Genomic DNA, 18,426 nt, shown 5'->3' on the forward strand with positions numbered 1-18,426 from the left:
GGTAAATTTTTCTTAAAAATGATATTCTCATAGATTCCTATTTGTTTGCGAATGTATGGAATATTTATGGAGAGATACAGAAAACTGGTGCCTTGACTGCCTCTGGGGAGAACTATGTAGACAGGGCTCTGGTTGGGAGACAAACTTTTACTACATACTCATTTGACCTTTTGCATATCATATCATATGAGTGTTATATCTATTAATGTTGTAAGTTTTAAGACAAACAAGCCTCCTTCCCAGAAAGTCCTCAAAGAGAGTGACAAAAGTTATTCCACAACAGAATTATTGGTTCCCTTGGGAGGGATCAGATAAAGTAGTTATTCATGGTATAATAATGATTGTTAGCTTTGCTGAGCTCTCACTGTGGGCAGGACACCGTGATAATGGCTTTGTACATCTCCTTCAGGCCTTGCCACAACCCCAGAGGTTCCCCCATTTTCAGAAAGAGGAGTCTCTGCCTCAGAGAAGCAAAGGAACTTACCACACAGCTGACGTGTTATCAGGGCAAGAGTTTAAACGAGGTTCATGTGGCTCCAGATTCCAGAGTTTTTGAGAAGAAATCTATTGGCAAGGCCAGTTCTTAGAGGATGTAGAATCTAAGAGGTCACCTGAAAAATGAGAAGGGATTTTTCTTGGACATTCAGTCTCAGAACAACGGTGGAAGTATAGAGGGCTTTAGACCACCCATAATCTCTATCAGCTCTTGTGAAATCTCTCCAAATACTTGTAAAATCAGCTCATGTGCCTGATGAGCCAACACAAGTTCCCTAGCTCCTCTCCCAAGCAGCCCCTCTTAGAGAAAAATTCCAGAACTGCTGCAGGAAAGTCAGGATAAAAATAGCTGCTATTTATTGAGCACCCACTGTGTGGCAGGCACTATGCTGGGGGCGTACTATTCACTCCTTTGAATCCTTACTACAACCTTAAAGCATAGGGATTAACGTTTCTATTTTATATCAGAAAAAACGGAGGCTCAGAGAGATTGAGTGTCTTTTCCAAAGTCACACAGCTAGTGTGTGTCTGGGCTGAGATTTATACCTAGATCTGTCTGATGTCAAAGCCAGCTCCCTGCCAGTAAACCATGCTGGCTGAGCCCTGTTGTAGAGGACCTGAGGGCTGGCGGAGAGACAGGAGCCCAGGACTCTGCCACTTTGAAGTCCACTGAGACTTTAAAAAGGCACAGGTGTCACTATTCTCTCCTCCTTTTCTTTCTCTTAGGGCGGCTCAGACCCTCTCCCCTGGCCCCAGCGCATCAGCATCTGCTCAGGACTGCTTCACGCCGTGGAGCACCTGCACAGCTTGGAGATCATCCACGGCAATGTCAAGAGGTGAGAGAGGAGGGCTGAGCCCCGCCCCAGGCTGGGCTGGCAGGGGTGAGGCCACGCACACCGCTGGTCCCATTCCTCCCCCTTTGCCTCTCTTTTCTTTGACTTTCTCTCCCCTCCTTGCCTCTCGTGGATCTCTTTTTCTTTGCTATTCCCGGAAACATCAGTGTTTCTAGGGGGTACTCTGTCTCTGGGTGCTGTCAGCACGACTGCCTGTCTCTGTGTTTGTCTTTCCCTAACAGAGGTATTTCCCCAACAAGTTTGTTGGTATTTCCCCACAAGCCTTCCATTCCCCTGCCGTATTTCACTTCCCCTCCAGCAACCGATCTGGACTGGGTCCTCGAGCTGTGGCTGTGACTGCCGGGCTCCCTGGGCTTCTGAGACCTGCTCTCGTTCGTGCGTCTGTTGCCACAGATACCGTGACACAGGTTAGGTGTGCACCCCAGCATCTCAGTACCGCGCTCCCAAGATTAGAAACATGGAGAGGGATTCCAGAGGATACCAGAAGGCCTGGCAACAGTGACCTCGAAACCATAGAATTTGCACTTCCCCAGAGTTCTCTCCTCTTTTGGCCAGTGGAAGCCCTTTCCTCTTTTCTCCCCCCTGATTTTTATTGAATTGTGCCAACAATTGTAATAGCAAGAGAGGAAGTAAAGATCCAAGAGGTCATCCTGACCCTATTATCCTGACTCACCACGTGGCCTCCATTTCTCTGCTGTTTTTTTTTCCCCCAGCCCCGGCCCACACAGATATCTCAGCCCTCAGAGAGCACTATTACCTGATTACCCAGCCACAGTCTCTTTTCCCCATGAGTTAAACATTTCCTCACGTTGCATGTCATCAATTTTTTGGTACTTCTTTGTCTTCCATTGAAGGTATTTGCCCATAAATTACATAACTACTCCTAATAGCCAATATTGGAATTGCTGTCTACTTTTTTTGGGTGACAAAATGAAAGGCTTTATTGAAAAGGGGTGTTTAAGTGAACAGCAGCAGGGTCAGGGAACCCAGGAGAATTGATCTCTGTATCTACTTTTTAAAAACCATTTAGGGTTAGTTTGAATATTTCTTTTAAAGGTTTTATTATTTTTTTTTTTGATGTGGGTCATTTTTAAAGTCTTTATTGAATTTGTTACGATATTACTTCTGTTTTATATTTTGATTTTTTTGGCCATGAAGCATGTGGGGTCTTAGCTCCCTACCCAGGGGTTGAATCTACACACCCTGCATTGGAAGGCAAAATCTTTTCTCTTTTTTTAACATTTTGTTTTGTATCGGGGTATAGCCGATTAACAATGTTGTGATAGTTTCAGGTGAACAGTGAAGGGACTCAGCCGTACATATACATATCCATTCTCCCCCAAAACCTCCTCACATTGGAAGGTGAAGTCAATCACTGGACCGTGAGATAAGTCCTCAGATTGAATATTTTTATACATGTAGGTTAGTTTTTAAAAATTAAATTTTTTTCCTTTGGAGTACTTTCTGAGAGTATTCATTCCTGTAGATTAGATGCTTAAGTCTAAGAATGTTTTTATTGTTCTTCTTATTCCCCATGATCTGAGCAGGTTCAGTCCCGAAGAATGCTGACATTTAGACTTGAGTCAGCAAGGCCATAGCTGGGGGTGGAACAGCTTCAGAAGAGATGGAGCCAGTACAGCCTCTGGGCTCAGGGCTGACATCTGTGGCGATAAGGATGGCTGCACCTCTCTGGCCACCAAATGCCATTTCTGGCGCAGCAGGACTGATCTTAGCTTCATCCCCATTTGCTGGTGAAGGTGGGCTCCCAATCCCCACTCCCCCATCAGGACTGGCTCATAAACTTGTTGAGGGTCTTCAGTGACCCTCGCTGGCTGGCACTGCTCACTACTACGTTGCTTTCCAAAAGGGTCTCCATGGCAACCTCTTCTTGTCCACCTCCAAACAACAAGGTTCTCTCTGCCTTCTTTCCCACAGCTCCAATGTTTTGCTAGACCAAAACTTCACCCCCAAGCTGGCTCATTCGATGGCTCACCCATGTCCTGTCAACAGAACATCAAAATACACCATGATGAAGACCCACCTTTTCCAGGCCTCCACTGCATATCTTCCGGAAGATTTCATCAGAGTGGGGCAGCTGACAAAGCGAGTGGACGTATTCAGCTGTGGAATAGTAAGAGCTTCCTTCTGTGCTCAAATCAAGGCCTGCACACATCTGTCTTTCCGATGGCTCCTCTGTAAGCACAAACTAGAAGTGTTCCACAAAGTACAGCAGGAGTTGGCAAACTATGGCCCACAGGACAGAACTGGCTTACAGCCCATTTTCTATGGCCTGTAATTAAGAATAGTTTTTATGTGTATAAAGACTGAATAATAACAGCAACAGCAATAATAAAAGAACGTGTGACAGAAATTGTTTGTGGCTCACAAAACCTAAAATATTTACTATTTAGCCTAGAAAGTAAATATCTCTAGAAAGTAAAGTTTGCCAACCCTTGAAGTAAAGCTCCCCCTCCCCATGAGTGTCCAGATTTTAATAGGCTACAGATAGCTCCTGACTTCCCTGATGTGCATTCAGCCTGCCATCTAATTATCCATCCACTTGGCTATTTCGTCTTGTTTGTTCATCTGTCTGTTTAGTCCATCTGTCCATCCATCAGTTCAGTTATTATCCAGCCATTCATGCAACAGCCACCCATCCATTCAGAATCCATCCAGCCATCCAACCCGTGTCCTAATCACCACTGCTGTCCATCATTATTGTGTGCCAGGCACTGGGACTATAAATGTGACTAAAACACAGTCCCTCCCCCAAGAGTTCATGGTCTGAGTCTAGCATCTCCAAAGCACATTTCTATAAAATACCAGTTCCCTGAGGTCTCAATAGGTTTGATGTGTTTAAAGGGTTTTGATGTGTTCAAATAGGTTTGAGAAACGCTGGGTTGAACAAGGTTATGCAGGAAAAAAAGTTACCACAAAAAATTAACCAGGGCCTTTCATATGGTAATGGTCTTTAATCTGGTATTAGTGAAGTAAGGGTATGCAGCATGTCCCCAATTCCCTTGACTATGGAACCTTGTTTTCTTAGCATCTCTAAACATCAGAGACCCGGGGATCCAAGTCTGGGAAGTTCGGGTTGAGAAAAGTGACGGTTTCTGGCTGACCTCTGCCTAGAGCCAACAGCTGCATCTTGGCCTTTGCCTTCTCTCTTCGTCTCCAGCCTCAAACTCTGCACTTCCTCTCTTTGACCACAGTCTGTCTGGTTCTTCCACTAATGCCCTTCTTCTGAGCCACCTTCTGCCCTCAGCCCAGCTTCCACATACCAGGTTCTGCTTCCCTCTGTCTCCTGGCCCATCAGCCCTTCTGGTTTACTTGTCCCCCAGTTCTTTCCTGCCTCACCCCCTCCCTACCCCCACCAGCCCCACTGTGGGGGGTGCTCAGTGAAGCTCAGCAGGGTCAGCCCAGGATCCTCCTCCCTTAAGAGCCAGTGGAACTAAACCCCAAAGCTGCCAGGCACTTACAGTGTAGAGCTGAAGAGCATGAGTTTGAGTCCCAGCTCAGCTGCTTTCAGCTGTGTGACCTAGGGTATCACTGATAACTCTGGGCCTCAGTTTTATACTCTGTAAAATGGAGGTAATGATGCATATAGACATTAATGAGATTCATAAGATAACATATATAAACTGGTTAGCAGAGTATGTTTCATTGATCAATATGATTATTATTATGGGGATTATTGTTAATTATTATAATTATCCCTGCCTTCACACCCTCACTCCTGACTTCTGTTAATGCTTGACTTTTTAACTCAGTTCTTGATGTAACAATTGACTTCCTCTTTCATTCATTCAGTGAGTGCCTACTGGCTCCCTTCAATCTTTTTCTCAGCCCTGTTGCTGACGGATAGTATGATTTCCAATTTTGGTTCTTGTTGTGGGGAACACTGCCTTTTTCTGTTGTTATTGTTGTTTTTGTTTATCTTTTTTAAAAAATATAGCTGGTTTACGACATTGTGTTAATTTCTGCTATACAGCATAGTGACTCAGTGATACATATGTATACATTATTTTTTATATTCTTTTCCATTGTGATTTATCCAAGGATATTGAATGTAGTTCCCTATGCTATATAGTAGTAAGTCACTGGCTTTTTTGATGAGCGCTAAGTAATTTTTGTGAAAGGCCTGGCACAGGGCCTGCCCTGTGGAAGAGGCAGAGGAAGCTTGTCTGTTCATTTCCTCTTGTTCTTTTCTCCAGTCTTGGCGGGACCTCGACTGGAGTCCCTTTTCTCTTGGCTCCCCTCCGGCAGCTGCAGGGGTGCCTTCTGCTGCCCTCTCCTGGCCGCTGCAGTCTGTTAGTAACACTGCAGGCCCTTTCAGGGTGGAGGAGTTCTTGGCAGTTCTTCAGTAGCTCAGTCGTGTCAGACTCTTTGAGACCCCATGGACTGCAGCACGCCAGGCCTCCCTGTCCTTCACCGTCTCCCGGAGCTTGCTCAAACTCATGTCCATTGAGTCAGTGATGCCATCCAACCATCTCATCCTCTATCGTCCCCTTCTCCTCCTGCCTTCAATGTTGCCCAGCATCAGGATCTTTTCTAATGAGTTGGCTCTTCACATCAGGTGGCCAAAGTATTGGAGTTTCAGCTTCAGCACCACTCCTTTCAGGATTGATTTCCTTTCGGATTGACTGGTTTGATCTTCTTGCAGTCCAAGGGACTGTCAAGAGTCTTCTCCAACACCAGAGTTCAGTCAGTTCTTTGGTGCTTATCCTTCTTTATGGTCCAACTTTCACACCCATACATGACTACTGGAAAAACCGAAGCTTTGACTAGACAGACCTTTGTTGGTAAAGTAATGTCTCTGCTTTTTAATATGCTGTCTAGGTTGGTCATAGCTTTTCTTCCAAGGAGCAAGCATCTTTTACTTTCATGGCTGCAGTCACCATCTGCAGTGATTTTGGAGCCCCCCAAATAAAGTCTGTCACTGTTTCCGTTGTTTCCCCATCTATTTGCCATGAAGCAATGGGATTGGATGCCATGATATTCATTTTTTGAATGTGGAGTTTTAAGTCAGCTTTTTCACTCTCCTCTTTCACCTTCATCAAGAGGCCTAGTTTAGTTCCTCTTTACTTTCTGCCATAAGGGTGGTGTCATCTGCATATCTGAGGTTATTGATATTTCTCCCGGCAATCTTGATTCCAGTTTGTACTTCTTGGCAGTAATTAGACCTTATTCTGTCTTTGAGAGAAGTTGTTGGAGGGAGATTTAACACTAAGCTGGAGTACCCACTCCCTCATATATACAGTCATTAGATCATCATGTACCAGATAAGGATACAGGCTCACATTTTAGTTTCTTGCCCACAGATCACCCCAGCGTGTAAGGAACAGAGTCAGAATGTGAACCCAGGCCTATGTGACTGGCTAGACTCCATAGCCAATGTGCTGTTACCTCCGCTGAGAATTTCTGTTCAAAGCAGCTCTTGCATTTATTAAGATACAAATCACAGTTTGTCAGTTTGGTGGTGGCTTACACCAGCTCAGGACTGTGCTCCTTTCATGAATGGATGAATTAATGAGCAAATAATGTTAATAAAAGCCTGTGGATGAAAATGCTATAGATATTGCCAAGATTTTCTGTCTGGAATAGGTATCTGCATGTAGATTCCTCCTTTTCTTGAGATTAACATAGCAGTGCCTGCTTACCATTTTTGATGGGTTTTAAATGAAAATATATTTAATATATAGTGTGTGTGTATACATATGTATGTATGTATACAGATGTTTATATATATATGGGGGGGGGAGGGAAAGGTGTGTGTGTGTTTGTGTGTGTGTATCTATCTGATGGTAATACATGCACATTTGGTTTTCATCCTCCTTGCTTTGCTATCAGTTTAAACCTCTCCTAGCAGCTGAGTGACGTGTTTAGCTAGAGAAGGTGTTTAGTGATGTTTACATATTCCAGATTTGGGGCAAGTGTCTATGCTGGCAAATGACAGAGCCAGGCCTGAAGCTCAGACTGTATTCCTGAGAAGAAGCTTCTCTCTTGGCCAGAATCTCCTGTGTGAACTTGTGCATGTGTGTCCGAACCGTGCTAACTCCGTATTCCCTCCAGGTGTTAGCCGAGGTCCTCACAGGCATCCCGGCGATGGACAACAACCGGAGCCCAGTTTACTTGGTAAGGGAACCAACCCTTCTGGCTCGCAGCTAGGAGGGGTCAAGGGGTGGGGAGAGCAGGAACCTCCACTGGACCCATCTGGACCCATTTTTATCGCTAATGAGGCCTAAATCCAGGGTGTGGTTTGTACCTGTGCAAAGCAGCTGTAACCTTCCCCTTTCACCAGCCAGACAACAACTACTTTTGCATGAAAATACAGTTTAGAAAGTTTGGGGGAAATCCATTTCTTCTGTCTACATGTCAGGCAATCAAATAGGGTTTGTTTGTTTGTTTGTTTTGGCCACACCATGCAGTATGTGGGCTCAGTTCCCCAAGCAGGGATCAAACCCACGCCCACAGCAATGGAAATACAGTATTAATCTCTGGACCAGCAGGGAAGTCGTAGCCGTTGTCTTTAAAGTGGTGAAAGTAAATTTCAGCCCTTTTAGGTTTCTATGATAATTTCTAAATAATTTCTATTTTGTAGGTTTATAACAACTCTCATTCAAGTATACGTGTGTGTGTATAGTGTCAATTTCAAAAATACAATGATACAGCCCAGCTCTGTGCTTGACACTTTATATATGCGTGTGTGAGTGCTCAGTCATGTCCTACTCTTTGCAACCCCATGGACTATAGCCTTCCAGGCTCCTCTGTCTGTAGTATTTTCCAGGCAAAAATACTGTAATGAGTTGCCATTTCCTCTTCCAGGGGATCTTCCCAACCCAAGTCTCCTGCACTGGCAAGTGGATTCAGTTGGGAGTTGGTTAAAAAAGTGACAATAGTGGGGACTTCCCTGGTGGTCCACTGGTCAAGAATCCTCCAGGGAACACAGGTTTCATCCCTGGTCCGTGAGCTAGGATCCCACATACCACAAGGGAGCTAAAGGCACGTGCTACAACTTCTGTAGCCTATGAGCCCTAGAGCTTGTACTCTGCAACAGGAGAAGTCATCATAATGAAAAGCCCTTGCACACCCTGATTAGAGAGTGGCCCCCATTCACCCCAACTATGGGAAGCCTGCGTGCAGCAGTGAAGGCCCAGCACAGCCGGAATAAAGAAAGAAAGAACGACAATAGGGACTTTCCTGGTGGTCCGGTGGTTAAGACTTCACACTTCCATGGGACAAGACCCATGATTTCGTTGGGAGTAGCCAGCTGGGGAGCGTCTCCTTACACCATTCCTTCAGGGCAATCACTGTACAGGTTCTCATTTGTTTCAGATGGTGTATTAATTTCCTATATTTAATCTATGTAATCAATACAAGTAATATATTTATAACCTATTTATATAAGTAAATGCATACCTGCAAAATGTATCATGTAACATATAATTTATGCTATAAAAATATATCTATATATTTATATAGTAATATATCTATTGTTATTTATATAGCATATCTTCTGTTTTATGCATAGTTCAGATTTCTGCTAAGTAGCATAAAATATAACATGTAGTACAAAATTTATAAAATATAAAAATATACATAGTATTATTTATATAGTACATCTCCTATTAAATGTATATGGGCCAGAATCTTACATCCTAACATTTTCCTGTAAATGTTAACAAGGTGAGTTATTAGCATAATTATACTATATTGTACTATACTGGTATAATTATGCTATACTGTACTATATAAATGATAGCTATTATTACTATTAATTACAATCACTAATAGAGCATTAAATGTTGATTCTGTGTCAAGTTCCATACTTTATGCACTATGTCTTCTAATTTGTGTTAATCCTATTCCCATTTTCCTGATGAAGCAACACAGGCCTAGAAAGGTTAAGCCCCTGCATGATGATATGAGGGTACTATGAAATGCCCTGTACATGTGAGGAATTTAGCTGTTCTCCAATTCTTGGCTATTTTACTTGTTTCTGGGATCCTCGCAATTATTTTTTAAAAACCATGTTGGTTTTCGGAGTGTTTGCAGCTCTGGTGCCATCCTGGAGGTGGGTGGGGCACACGTACCCCACACCCCTGGACCTCACATGGGGGTGTTTCCACTCTTTCCCACAGAAGGATTTACTGCTCCATGAAATTCCCGGCAGCACCACATCGCTCTGCTCCAGGAAGACAGGTGTGGAGAAAGAGATGGCCAAGGAGATCTGCCAGAAATACCTGGAGAAGAGAGCAGGGAGGCTGCTGGAGGCCCACGCCGAGGCCTTGGTCATGGCCGCCTGCCTCTGTCTGCGGAGGCGCAACGCCAGCCTGGCAGAGGTGAGCCTGCAGCTCAGCCCTTCCCTAGTGATGAGCCCTGTTTGTGAGTCGGCTTTACAAGGGGCCCATTACAATCCCTTTACCAGTCCCTTCACCGAGAAGTGATTTCATACTCCAGAGCCGTATTTGGTTGCAAACAGCAGTGTCTGCTGGAGCTGACAGCAGCTAAGCTGGAGTCAGAGGTCCTGAGGGTACCTCGGACCATACTCTCAGATGTAACAGAAGTCCATCTGTTTTCTCTGAACCTGCTTTATTCCTTGTCCTCTCTGTGGGCCCCTTTTCCTTCCCTCCATCCTCTTGGTCGGAGAAGGCAATGGCAACCCACTCCAGTACTCTTGCCTGGAAAATCCCATGGACAGAGGAGCCGGGTAGGCTTCAGTCCATGGGGTCTCGAAGAGTCAGACACGACTGAGCGACTTCACTTTCACTTTTTACTTTCATGCATTGGAGAAGGAAATGGCAACCCACTCCAGTGTTCTTGCCTGGAGAGTCCCAGGGACAGCAGAGCCTGGTGGGCTCCTGTCTATGGGGTTGCACAGAGTCGGACATGACTGAAGCGACTTAGCAGCATCCTCTTGGTCAGGGAATACAGCCATATTCATTTACATGTCATAGTTCTGTTTTCAGTAAGTGGCCAAGTCTCCAGGCCCCAATTTCAACCTCTTAGTGAGAGAAACTCATTGGCTTAGCTAGAGTCAGGTGTCCACCTGTTGGCAATCAGGTAAGGTAGGAGTTCAGTATATAAACCTCCTGGCTAGGGGTGTCAAGCCTGGCAGGTGGCAGGGCCAAGTCCCAGAGAAAGGAATCATTTCTTAGCCCATGGACTAGGCAGACACACCAGAAATCAACCACCACAGCAGATAAACATTTTCCTATGGCTAGGATATGCAGAGGTGGTTTCCATGGTAGTAGGTATAAATTTGGGGACCAAATTTGCTATGTTTTTTTAAGACAAAATAACTGCCTGAGAGGGCTCTTAGAGGTTATCCCGCTGAGTGATTTTGAAGTGGTGTCTGGCAGAGAGGGGCTCCTTGGGAGAGAGAGAAAAGAAAGAGAGCTGCAGGCCCTACCCATGACTCCAACCAGACATCCATTGTCACTTCTCATAACTGTATTGGGTTCTTAGTATTTTATTTGAGGAAAGGGTTTGATAGCTGGAAAAACAACAACAACAAAGCCTTCAAACACCAATGTTTACAGCCAAGCCTCCCATTTTACAGACGAAGTCAAGACCCAGAGAAGTGGGGATGAGGCCAGAGGGATTTTTGGTCAGAGCCCGCTGGACTCCTGGCTCAGCCTCAGGTTCACCATCTTTTGCACCGGGGCATGGCAGGAGCCAGAGACCAAGTCCCGAGTCTCAGCCTGGGCTGGCTTCAGTTACCTGAGCGCATTCGCTTATTCAGCAGTGGCGTGCTAGACCCTGGGGATAAATGGGGAACAAGGCAAGCCAGTTCCGCTTTCCTGGAGTTCACAGACATTGTGCAGTAACTGCCTGGTGAGTGGTGTATGACAGGGGAGCCCCACCCAGGACTTTCCCGAAGACGTAATATGTAAGCAAATGAAGAGCAATCCAAGCAGAAGGAACAATGCATGCAAATAGCCTGAGTTGAGCGCCATCCTAGCAAGGTCAGGGGCCGGGTAGAAGGCCAGGGTGGCTAGAACACAGAGTGTATGGGGCAGAGTGGCTTGTGATGAGGCTGCTGGGGAAAAAACCTGACAGTAGAGGGCTTTGCAGGCACAGTCAGGATTTGGAGAAAGTCACTGGGGGTATTAAGCAGGCGCAGAACATAATCAGACTTATGCTTTAAAAAGATCTCTTTCCCGCAACCTTCCTTCATTTTATTCTTTTGTTCAGGGTATCAGTTAAAGTACATTCAAAGAAGCTGCTATGATGAGGAGACTCCAAAATAAGGGAGATAGAAATTTACTCTTTTTAGCTCAGGAGTTTGAGTGTTGGCAGTCCAGAGCTGATGTGGCAGTGTCTCAGTATTAGGGACTCAGGCTCCTGTAAAATGGCTCTGCTATCCTTATCATGTGGCTTCCATTTCAGAGTCCAGGAAGGCTGCTGTAGCTCAGGCCATCACATTTACGTTCCAACCACTGAAAGGGAGTTTAAGAGGAGAAAAAAAAAAAAAAGAGGAGAACATATCCTCTTCTTTTTTTTTCTTTTTTTTTAATCCTCTTCTTTTTAAGGGTGGGACTTGGAAATGCACACATCACTTTTTCTCACACCCCATAGGCCAGAACCAAGTTATGTAGTTCTGTAGTTTTTACCTTGACAAACATTTACTGAGTACATTCTGTGAAGATTTATCTCAAAAGGTAACATTTGAACTGGGCCTGGAAGCATTTGCTATGTAGAATAAAAGGGACAGGGGACTATACATATACACAAAGGAATGAGAAATGGTCCTCGTCCCCAGTATTTCACAACCAAGATAGGAAGATGAGAGATCAGTAAGGCCTGGACTTGAAGACAAGCAGACTTGGGTTTAGTGGTCAGCTCTGCCACTCACTGATTGGGTGACCTTGGGCAAGGAACTTAACCTCTCTGATCTTTTAAATTTTTATTTATAAGAACTCCCTGTACGTTGTGCGTCAAAGGTGCTGTGTAAATTGCAAGGCACTGAGCAACTGAGATTTGTTATTTTTACTAAGGGTAGGTTTGTGTGCCATTTGTATGAGAGAGAATATGTGTGTAAGGAAGAAATATTTCTTCCCTGCCTGCCTTTAATCTTCCTAACCTCCCTAACCAGAAAAGCCCTCAGGTGCAGTATCTATATTACTTAGGGCATTTCTAGTTGAAAGTGATAGAAACTCAATTCAAATTCTTAGATACAGACACACAGACATGTAAACAGAAAGAGAAAGAGAAGAAAGCAGGGAGCCTGTGAATGAGCGATTTATTGGCTCATTTAACCACACCACAGGCAGGATAGGCATTGCTGGGGCACCTAGGCCTACAGTCTCAACCAACAGAAGTACAGCAGTTTGACTCTCTTGCGCCTTTGGCCCCTGTGCTCACTCTCTCTACCCCCGCACACCACTCCCATCTCTAGCCCCTGCTTTACTCTGTGTGGGAGCTTCATTTTCTCCTACTGTAAACACGTTTTCTTTGTGAGGCAGGGTATCTGGCTGTGCCACTGGGAAGGAAAAGACAGTGTTTCCTCAATAAATATTAGGTGCAAGAGTCCCAGAGAAGGATTCTGATTGGCCTAGTTGGGTCACATGGTCAAATCTGGACCAATCATTAAGGTCACAGGGATGGGATACTGAGATTGACCCATCTGGGTCATGTGCTGAGGTCGACGGTGATGGGGTCAGCTCTTTTCAAAGGAAGGATGCTATTCTTCCAGGCAAAGCAACAGTCATTTAGTTCTTCAGTCTCTCTCTCTCTCTCCCTGCCTGGGAGATCTGTTAGATTTTTAATTTCAGAAAGAGTTCTTGATGAGTGCTCTCGTCTCTCTTCCCCAAGGTGTGTAGCTCCGTGTCTGCTGTGGAAGAGCAGCTGAGAGGTCAGGAGACCTCGCTCCCTTGTAGTGGGCTTTCTGAGGGCACAGGCTCTTCCTCCAACACCCCAGAAGAAACAGATGACGTGGACAATTCCAGCTTGGATGCCTCCTACCCCATGAGGGCTGCACCCTGGGCTGGGGCTACCTCCTCGCCTCCTCTGACAGCGGATGAAGAAGGCATGCTGCTGGCTGGTGGAGCAGAGGAAGCTGACTCCTCCGCTGAGGCCTGTGCCCTTCCAGAGCCTCCCCAGGATGGTAAGCATGGGGTCTCAGTACTTATACATGGTCACTTATGTCCCTTAACTCAGCCTGTCATTTATTCCTTTTCTCCCTCATTCATGCATTAATTTTGTTATTCAGCTGTCCACCTGCCAGCTGACTGGATGAAGAGAGTCATCCTCCTTTCCGTCCCCCCCCCTCCCCACCCCCCGCCCGATGTCCAGTCCCTCACTCAGGCCTCTCTATTGACCTAAATATCCTTCACCTCCATCTGCTTCTCTGCATTGCCTGTCCCCGTAACCCTCCCCCTTGTCTAAACTACTCTCCTCTTGCTGGATGACTGTACAGCCTCCCTGTGGCCTTCCTGATCTGCTCTGGTCCCTCACCAGTTCTTCTTCCAGGGACCAGCCACTGTGGTTTTTAATTTTTTTTTTATTAATAGTGATTTTACTTTTTTCTCTTTCATATAAAAATGCTTCCCTCTGAATCACCATTACTAGATATAAGAAAGATAATTATGTGTGCTTCCACTTATAAATATAGTGTATGATATTTGTAAAAGATAACAGTATTGGGAAACTATACAGGGAAGAACAAAATTGGCTTTTTCTTATAGGAAAAACTGGAAAATTAGTGCCAATTTTCTAATATTTTAACAAATCTACAGTGAGCATTCTTCAACTTATTTATGTATATCATTTAAATTAGGGTTAATCACATTATAAATATTACTTCTATGCCAGCAAAATGCACATTAAAAATTCTGATGTTCTCTACCAAACACTCATCAAAAAGATTAGGGAAGCTTATAATTCTAATGACGAGTTAGAGAGTCCTCACTTGCCTACATCCTAGAAACTTTTTTGTTTCTTTTTTTTTACTTTACAATACTGTATTGGTTTTGCCATACATTGACATGAATCCGCCACGGGTGTACATGAGTTCCCAATCCTGAACCCCCCTCCCACTACCCTCCCCATATCATCTCCCTGGGTCATCCCAGTGCACCAGCCCCAAGCATCCTGTATCCTGGTTTTTTAAAAACGACTCCTGTCACCCCTCGTTTAAAGCCCTTCTGTGGTTCCCCATTGCACTTAGAGACCAAGTAAAAACTTTCCCTTGGGACTAGCAAAGCTCCTTGTGGTCTGTCGCCACCTGCCTTTGCATCCTCACTTCACAGCTTGGCAGCCGCTTCCAAAGATACTTTCTCTTTCTGCCTCCTGGCTCCAAATACACCAGGTTCCTTCTGAAATAAACATTCAGAAGGCCTTGACAATTCAGCATCCTCTTCCCCTAGTAAACGTGGCTCTGAGTGTCTCAGACTCTGACCTTTCCTGTTGTTCCTCTTCCTACATGGAAGTGAGAGGAAAAAAAGAGAGTAAGCTTCATTCTAACACTGTCCCCCACTTCCAGGGGAGAAACATGGAAGCCCTTCCTCTCTGAAAGGTAGGGGTAGGTGGCAGGTTTTCCCTGCAAAGGCAGAAGCAGTGGCAATGCTCATTCCACTTAGGCCCGATTCAGAACCCCGATTTAAGTGAAAAATTCTGACGAAGTCTGACTTTCTTAGAATTACAATAATAGTAACTATTTCCAGCTGTCAGTAGTCGCAAAAGGTATTTACGTTTTGTTCAAGTTGCTTTTCTTTACATTGAATGTCAGCTACAGAGACTTCGTGGAAAATCGAGATCAATGAGGCCAAAAGGAAACTCATGGAGAATATCCTGCTTTACAAAGAAGAGAAACTGGATAGCATCGAGCTTTTTGGCCCCTGATGACTTGAACACAGCTGAGGACCCTCGTCCTCCATTGGAAAGATGAACATCAGATCAAGAAAAAGATCTAAGGAAGAATCGAGATCTCCCAGGAAACACCAAACATCAGCTTCCCCTGGGTCAGGCGGAGAGACACTTCCACTTTTCCAGAGTGAGTCAGGGGAGATAGGACTCAGCTTTCCAGGACACACGAATCCATGAAGTCCTCTTCCTTTCTGGGATTTGTCAGTCAGAGCTCTGGGTTATCAGGCCACTGAAGTGAAAACCCTGGTACATGAGCCCAGGATGTGGGCAATTTTGTGGCTCTGGGGAGTATGTGATGATAACCACCCCCGCAGATGCCGTTGCCTGGCTCTCACTCTCGACAACCACTGGAGCATTCTGAGTGCTGATGGCACTTTCCGAAGCTAAGCTCTCTAGGTCATATTTGCCACCAGCCGCTTGCAAACTTCCATGACCTCAAAGACTTTCAACTTGCGTCCCAGTTCGGTTCTTCACTCCTTCCTCAAGGTCTCAAGTTTCACATATGCCAGACACTTGGCAGAAGGCTCTGGAGATTTCTCTGCTTTCTCTTTTGGAAATCTTCCAACTCACAGATATTTATTTAATGCTTACTATGCACCTTTATTTTCCCACCTCACTAACGCTAATACTTTAAGTGTAGCTGTTATTTAGAGAGTATGTGTTATTTATGGCTGGATGAAGAACCAGGGGAACTAGTTTCATGATTGATTCTGCTGCTAATTAAGTCAAGCATTTAATCTGTGGGACCTCAGTTTCCTTGTAAGTAACATGCATTCATTCATTCTCCCTCCCTGGGCTGTTGGGGAGGAAGAGGTAGAGACATGGCTACAGAAATACTTGGAAAATGCACATCTTGTTTTATTAAATACATTTTTAAAAAGGACATTAAGTGTCTACTTTTGTCATTCAACTAACATTTATGCAATGGGTTTATTTCTGAAAAGTCATGTTGCAAGTCTTTTGTTAAAATGCTAATTTAAATTCAGTGTGTCCTATTTTAAATAAGTCTAATATAGTGATTTTTTTTTTATTTTGTAAGATAAAAACACATTGGTAAAGCTAATGTGTATCATAATTAGTTGTGTGTCCAGATGATATAGAGAAGTTTCTCTGCATCCATGAGTGGTGTAGTGGTATAGCTAAGAGGTTGGGCGCTGGCTCTAAAATCTTGGCTGTTAATAGTTGGATGATCTTGGGCCAAATTAGGGAGTTACTTTGAGCCTCCGTTTCCTCATCTGTACAATGGGGGAGGATAAAAAGTACCAGTTTCATAGCTTTGATAGTAAAAGGGCATTCAACAGCCCCCCAGCAAGGTCAGCTTTGTACTAGTACATAAGAAATCTGAGTGGGCTCCAGCCCAGGTGGACAGTGATTTGTACTAACACCTTTGTCTTAAGCTCTGGTGGCTGCAAGGATTCAACTAGAGTCTGTTATGTACCCCAAAAAGGACCTGAGATGTGGTAAGCACCTTCAAATTATGAACAGTATGTTTCCAAAGCATTTTGAGCAATAGAGGACAGTTGCCAATTGGGTAGTGTTTCCATATGACCCAGAAATTCCACTCCTATGTATCTAAGAAATGAAAACATGTTCATATAAAAACTTGCACACCAGTTTTTATAACAGCAGTATCCATGATAGCCAAAAGGTAGAAACAACCCAAATGCCCCATCAACAGAATGTGTGGCATATGCATACAATGGAATTGTATTCAACCATAAAACATGAAGTACTGAAGCAACATAGGTGAACTTGAAAAGATAATGCTAACAGAAGCCGAACATATATACTTCCATTTTTGTGAAATGTCCAGAACAGGCAAATCCATAGAGACAGAAATTAGGAGTGTGTGTGTGGGGGAGCAGGGAGTGGTTTGGGGAGGGAAGTGGTAATGATCACAAGATTTTAGAGTGATGAAATGTTCCAAAATTAGATTATGGTGATGGTTGCACAACTCTAAATATACTAAAATATAATAGAATTATATATTGGTCAACTTTATGGTATGTAAATTATATCTCAATAAAATTATTAGAAGCACACAGAGTGGTTACTCACAGACGTAAAAAATTTTGTATCTTGAGGCTCCATTTCTCATTTTTTACTACACACAGGGTATTTTCATTTATTCTGGATCCTGTTTTTTCTTGTCTTTTTGGGCTATTCTTCAACAGTACATTTGGAGCACGCACTTCTTTTTGCGTGCTATTCCATTGTATGGTTATTCTGTAATTTATGCAACTAACTTCACTTTCTGGATACTGAGATTGTTTTCATTCTTCCTGCAACCAAACCTTTCAAACAAGTTACATCAGTATAAGGTCAGTTGGTGATGTATGGGAGTGCATTTCTGCACATTCTCAACTACAGAGAATATCATCATGCTTTTTGATCACTGCTAACCTAATGGGTGAAAACATAATTTTATTTGTACTCATTAAATGATTGAAAACGGAGCCATTTTTTCATATGGCAACATGAAATTTAATCAATTTTGTGATTTGTTACGTTCATCAGTTCCTTTGCCCACTTAATTATCTTATTGCGAAAGTTTTTACATAGTAAGGCCATGAGCCCCTTGCTATGTGTTGCAAACATCTTTCCAAGTTTGTACCTTGTTTTTCAACTTTGATGTTTTTTTGCCAGAGGATAGTTTACATTTTTGTGTAGGCTTTTGTCCCCCCACCCACCCCCCACCCCATGGTTTCTAATTCCAAATCCGTCAGTTTCTGGGTTTGTCACTGGGTCTCTGAACCACAGTTTCCTGCTCTGTAAATGGAGTGATGACGCGAGTGTGGGTTTGATCAGCGCATCTGAATCTGAAGGCGTCCTGCTAAAGGGGACAGCGCTGAGCAGTAGGGAACAGCCCCGGGAGTACGGATCAGTCGGCGCTCCCTTCCCCTACTTTCCGCAAGCCTGAGGAACTGCTACCCCGCCTCTGCTTCGAGCTCTAAGAGCTAACGTGTGTGGCTCCGCCCGTCTAGCTTCCGACCAATGGACGAGATTCGTAAGGCGAAGGGTTCCGCCTCCAGACTTACTGACCAACAGAGGAGCTCCGTCTTGCTCGGAGCTCCGCCCCTTGTTGATCTGAGCAATGGGCGCCCTCTCTTCAGCGCAGGACCCGCCCTCGCCGCACGCCGGGCTGCGGGCCGCACAACTCGTTCCGGTAGGCGGGTCCAGCAGAGGCTGGTGTGGTCCAAGCTCTTGC

General features: G+C 44.4%; 1 protein-coding gene across 1 annotated transcript in view; it reads left to right on the forward strand.

Moving 5' to 3' along the window:
* The window catches only part of IRAK2 (interleukin 1 receptor associated kinase 2), a 54,350-nt gene extending 38,288 nt beyond the window's left edge, over positions 1 to 16,062 (forward strand). Inside the window, exons 8-13 of the mRNA XM_052641957.1 lie at positions 1,222 to 1,331; positions 3,285 to 3,480; positions 7,422 to 7,484; positions 9,491 to 9,691; positions 13,167 to 13,458; positions 15,082 to 16,062. Coding sequence (XP_052497917.1) covers positions 1,222 to 1,331; positions 3,285 to 3,480; positions 7,422 to 7,484; positions 9,491 to 9,691; positions 13,167 to 13,458; positions 15,082 to 15,194 — 975 coding nt within the window. The 3' untranslated portion in view covers positions 15,195 to 16,062. The remainder of the gene's footprint in view (positions 1 to 1,221; positions 1,332 to 3,284; positions 3,481 to 7,421; positions 7,485 to 9,490; positions 9,692 to 13,166; positions 13,459 to 15,081) is intronic.
* Positions 16,063 to 18,426: the final 2,364 nt, after the last annotated feature.

The sequence above is a fragment of the Budorcas taxicolor genome, chromosome 1, assembly GCF_023091745.1.
Source record: "Budorcas taxicolor isolate Tak-1 chromosome 1, Takin1.1, whole genome shotgun sequence".
Lineage (NCBI taxonomy): Eukaryota > Metazoa > Chordata > Mammalia > Artiodactyla > Bovidae > Budorcas > Budorcas taxicolor.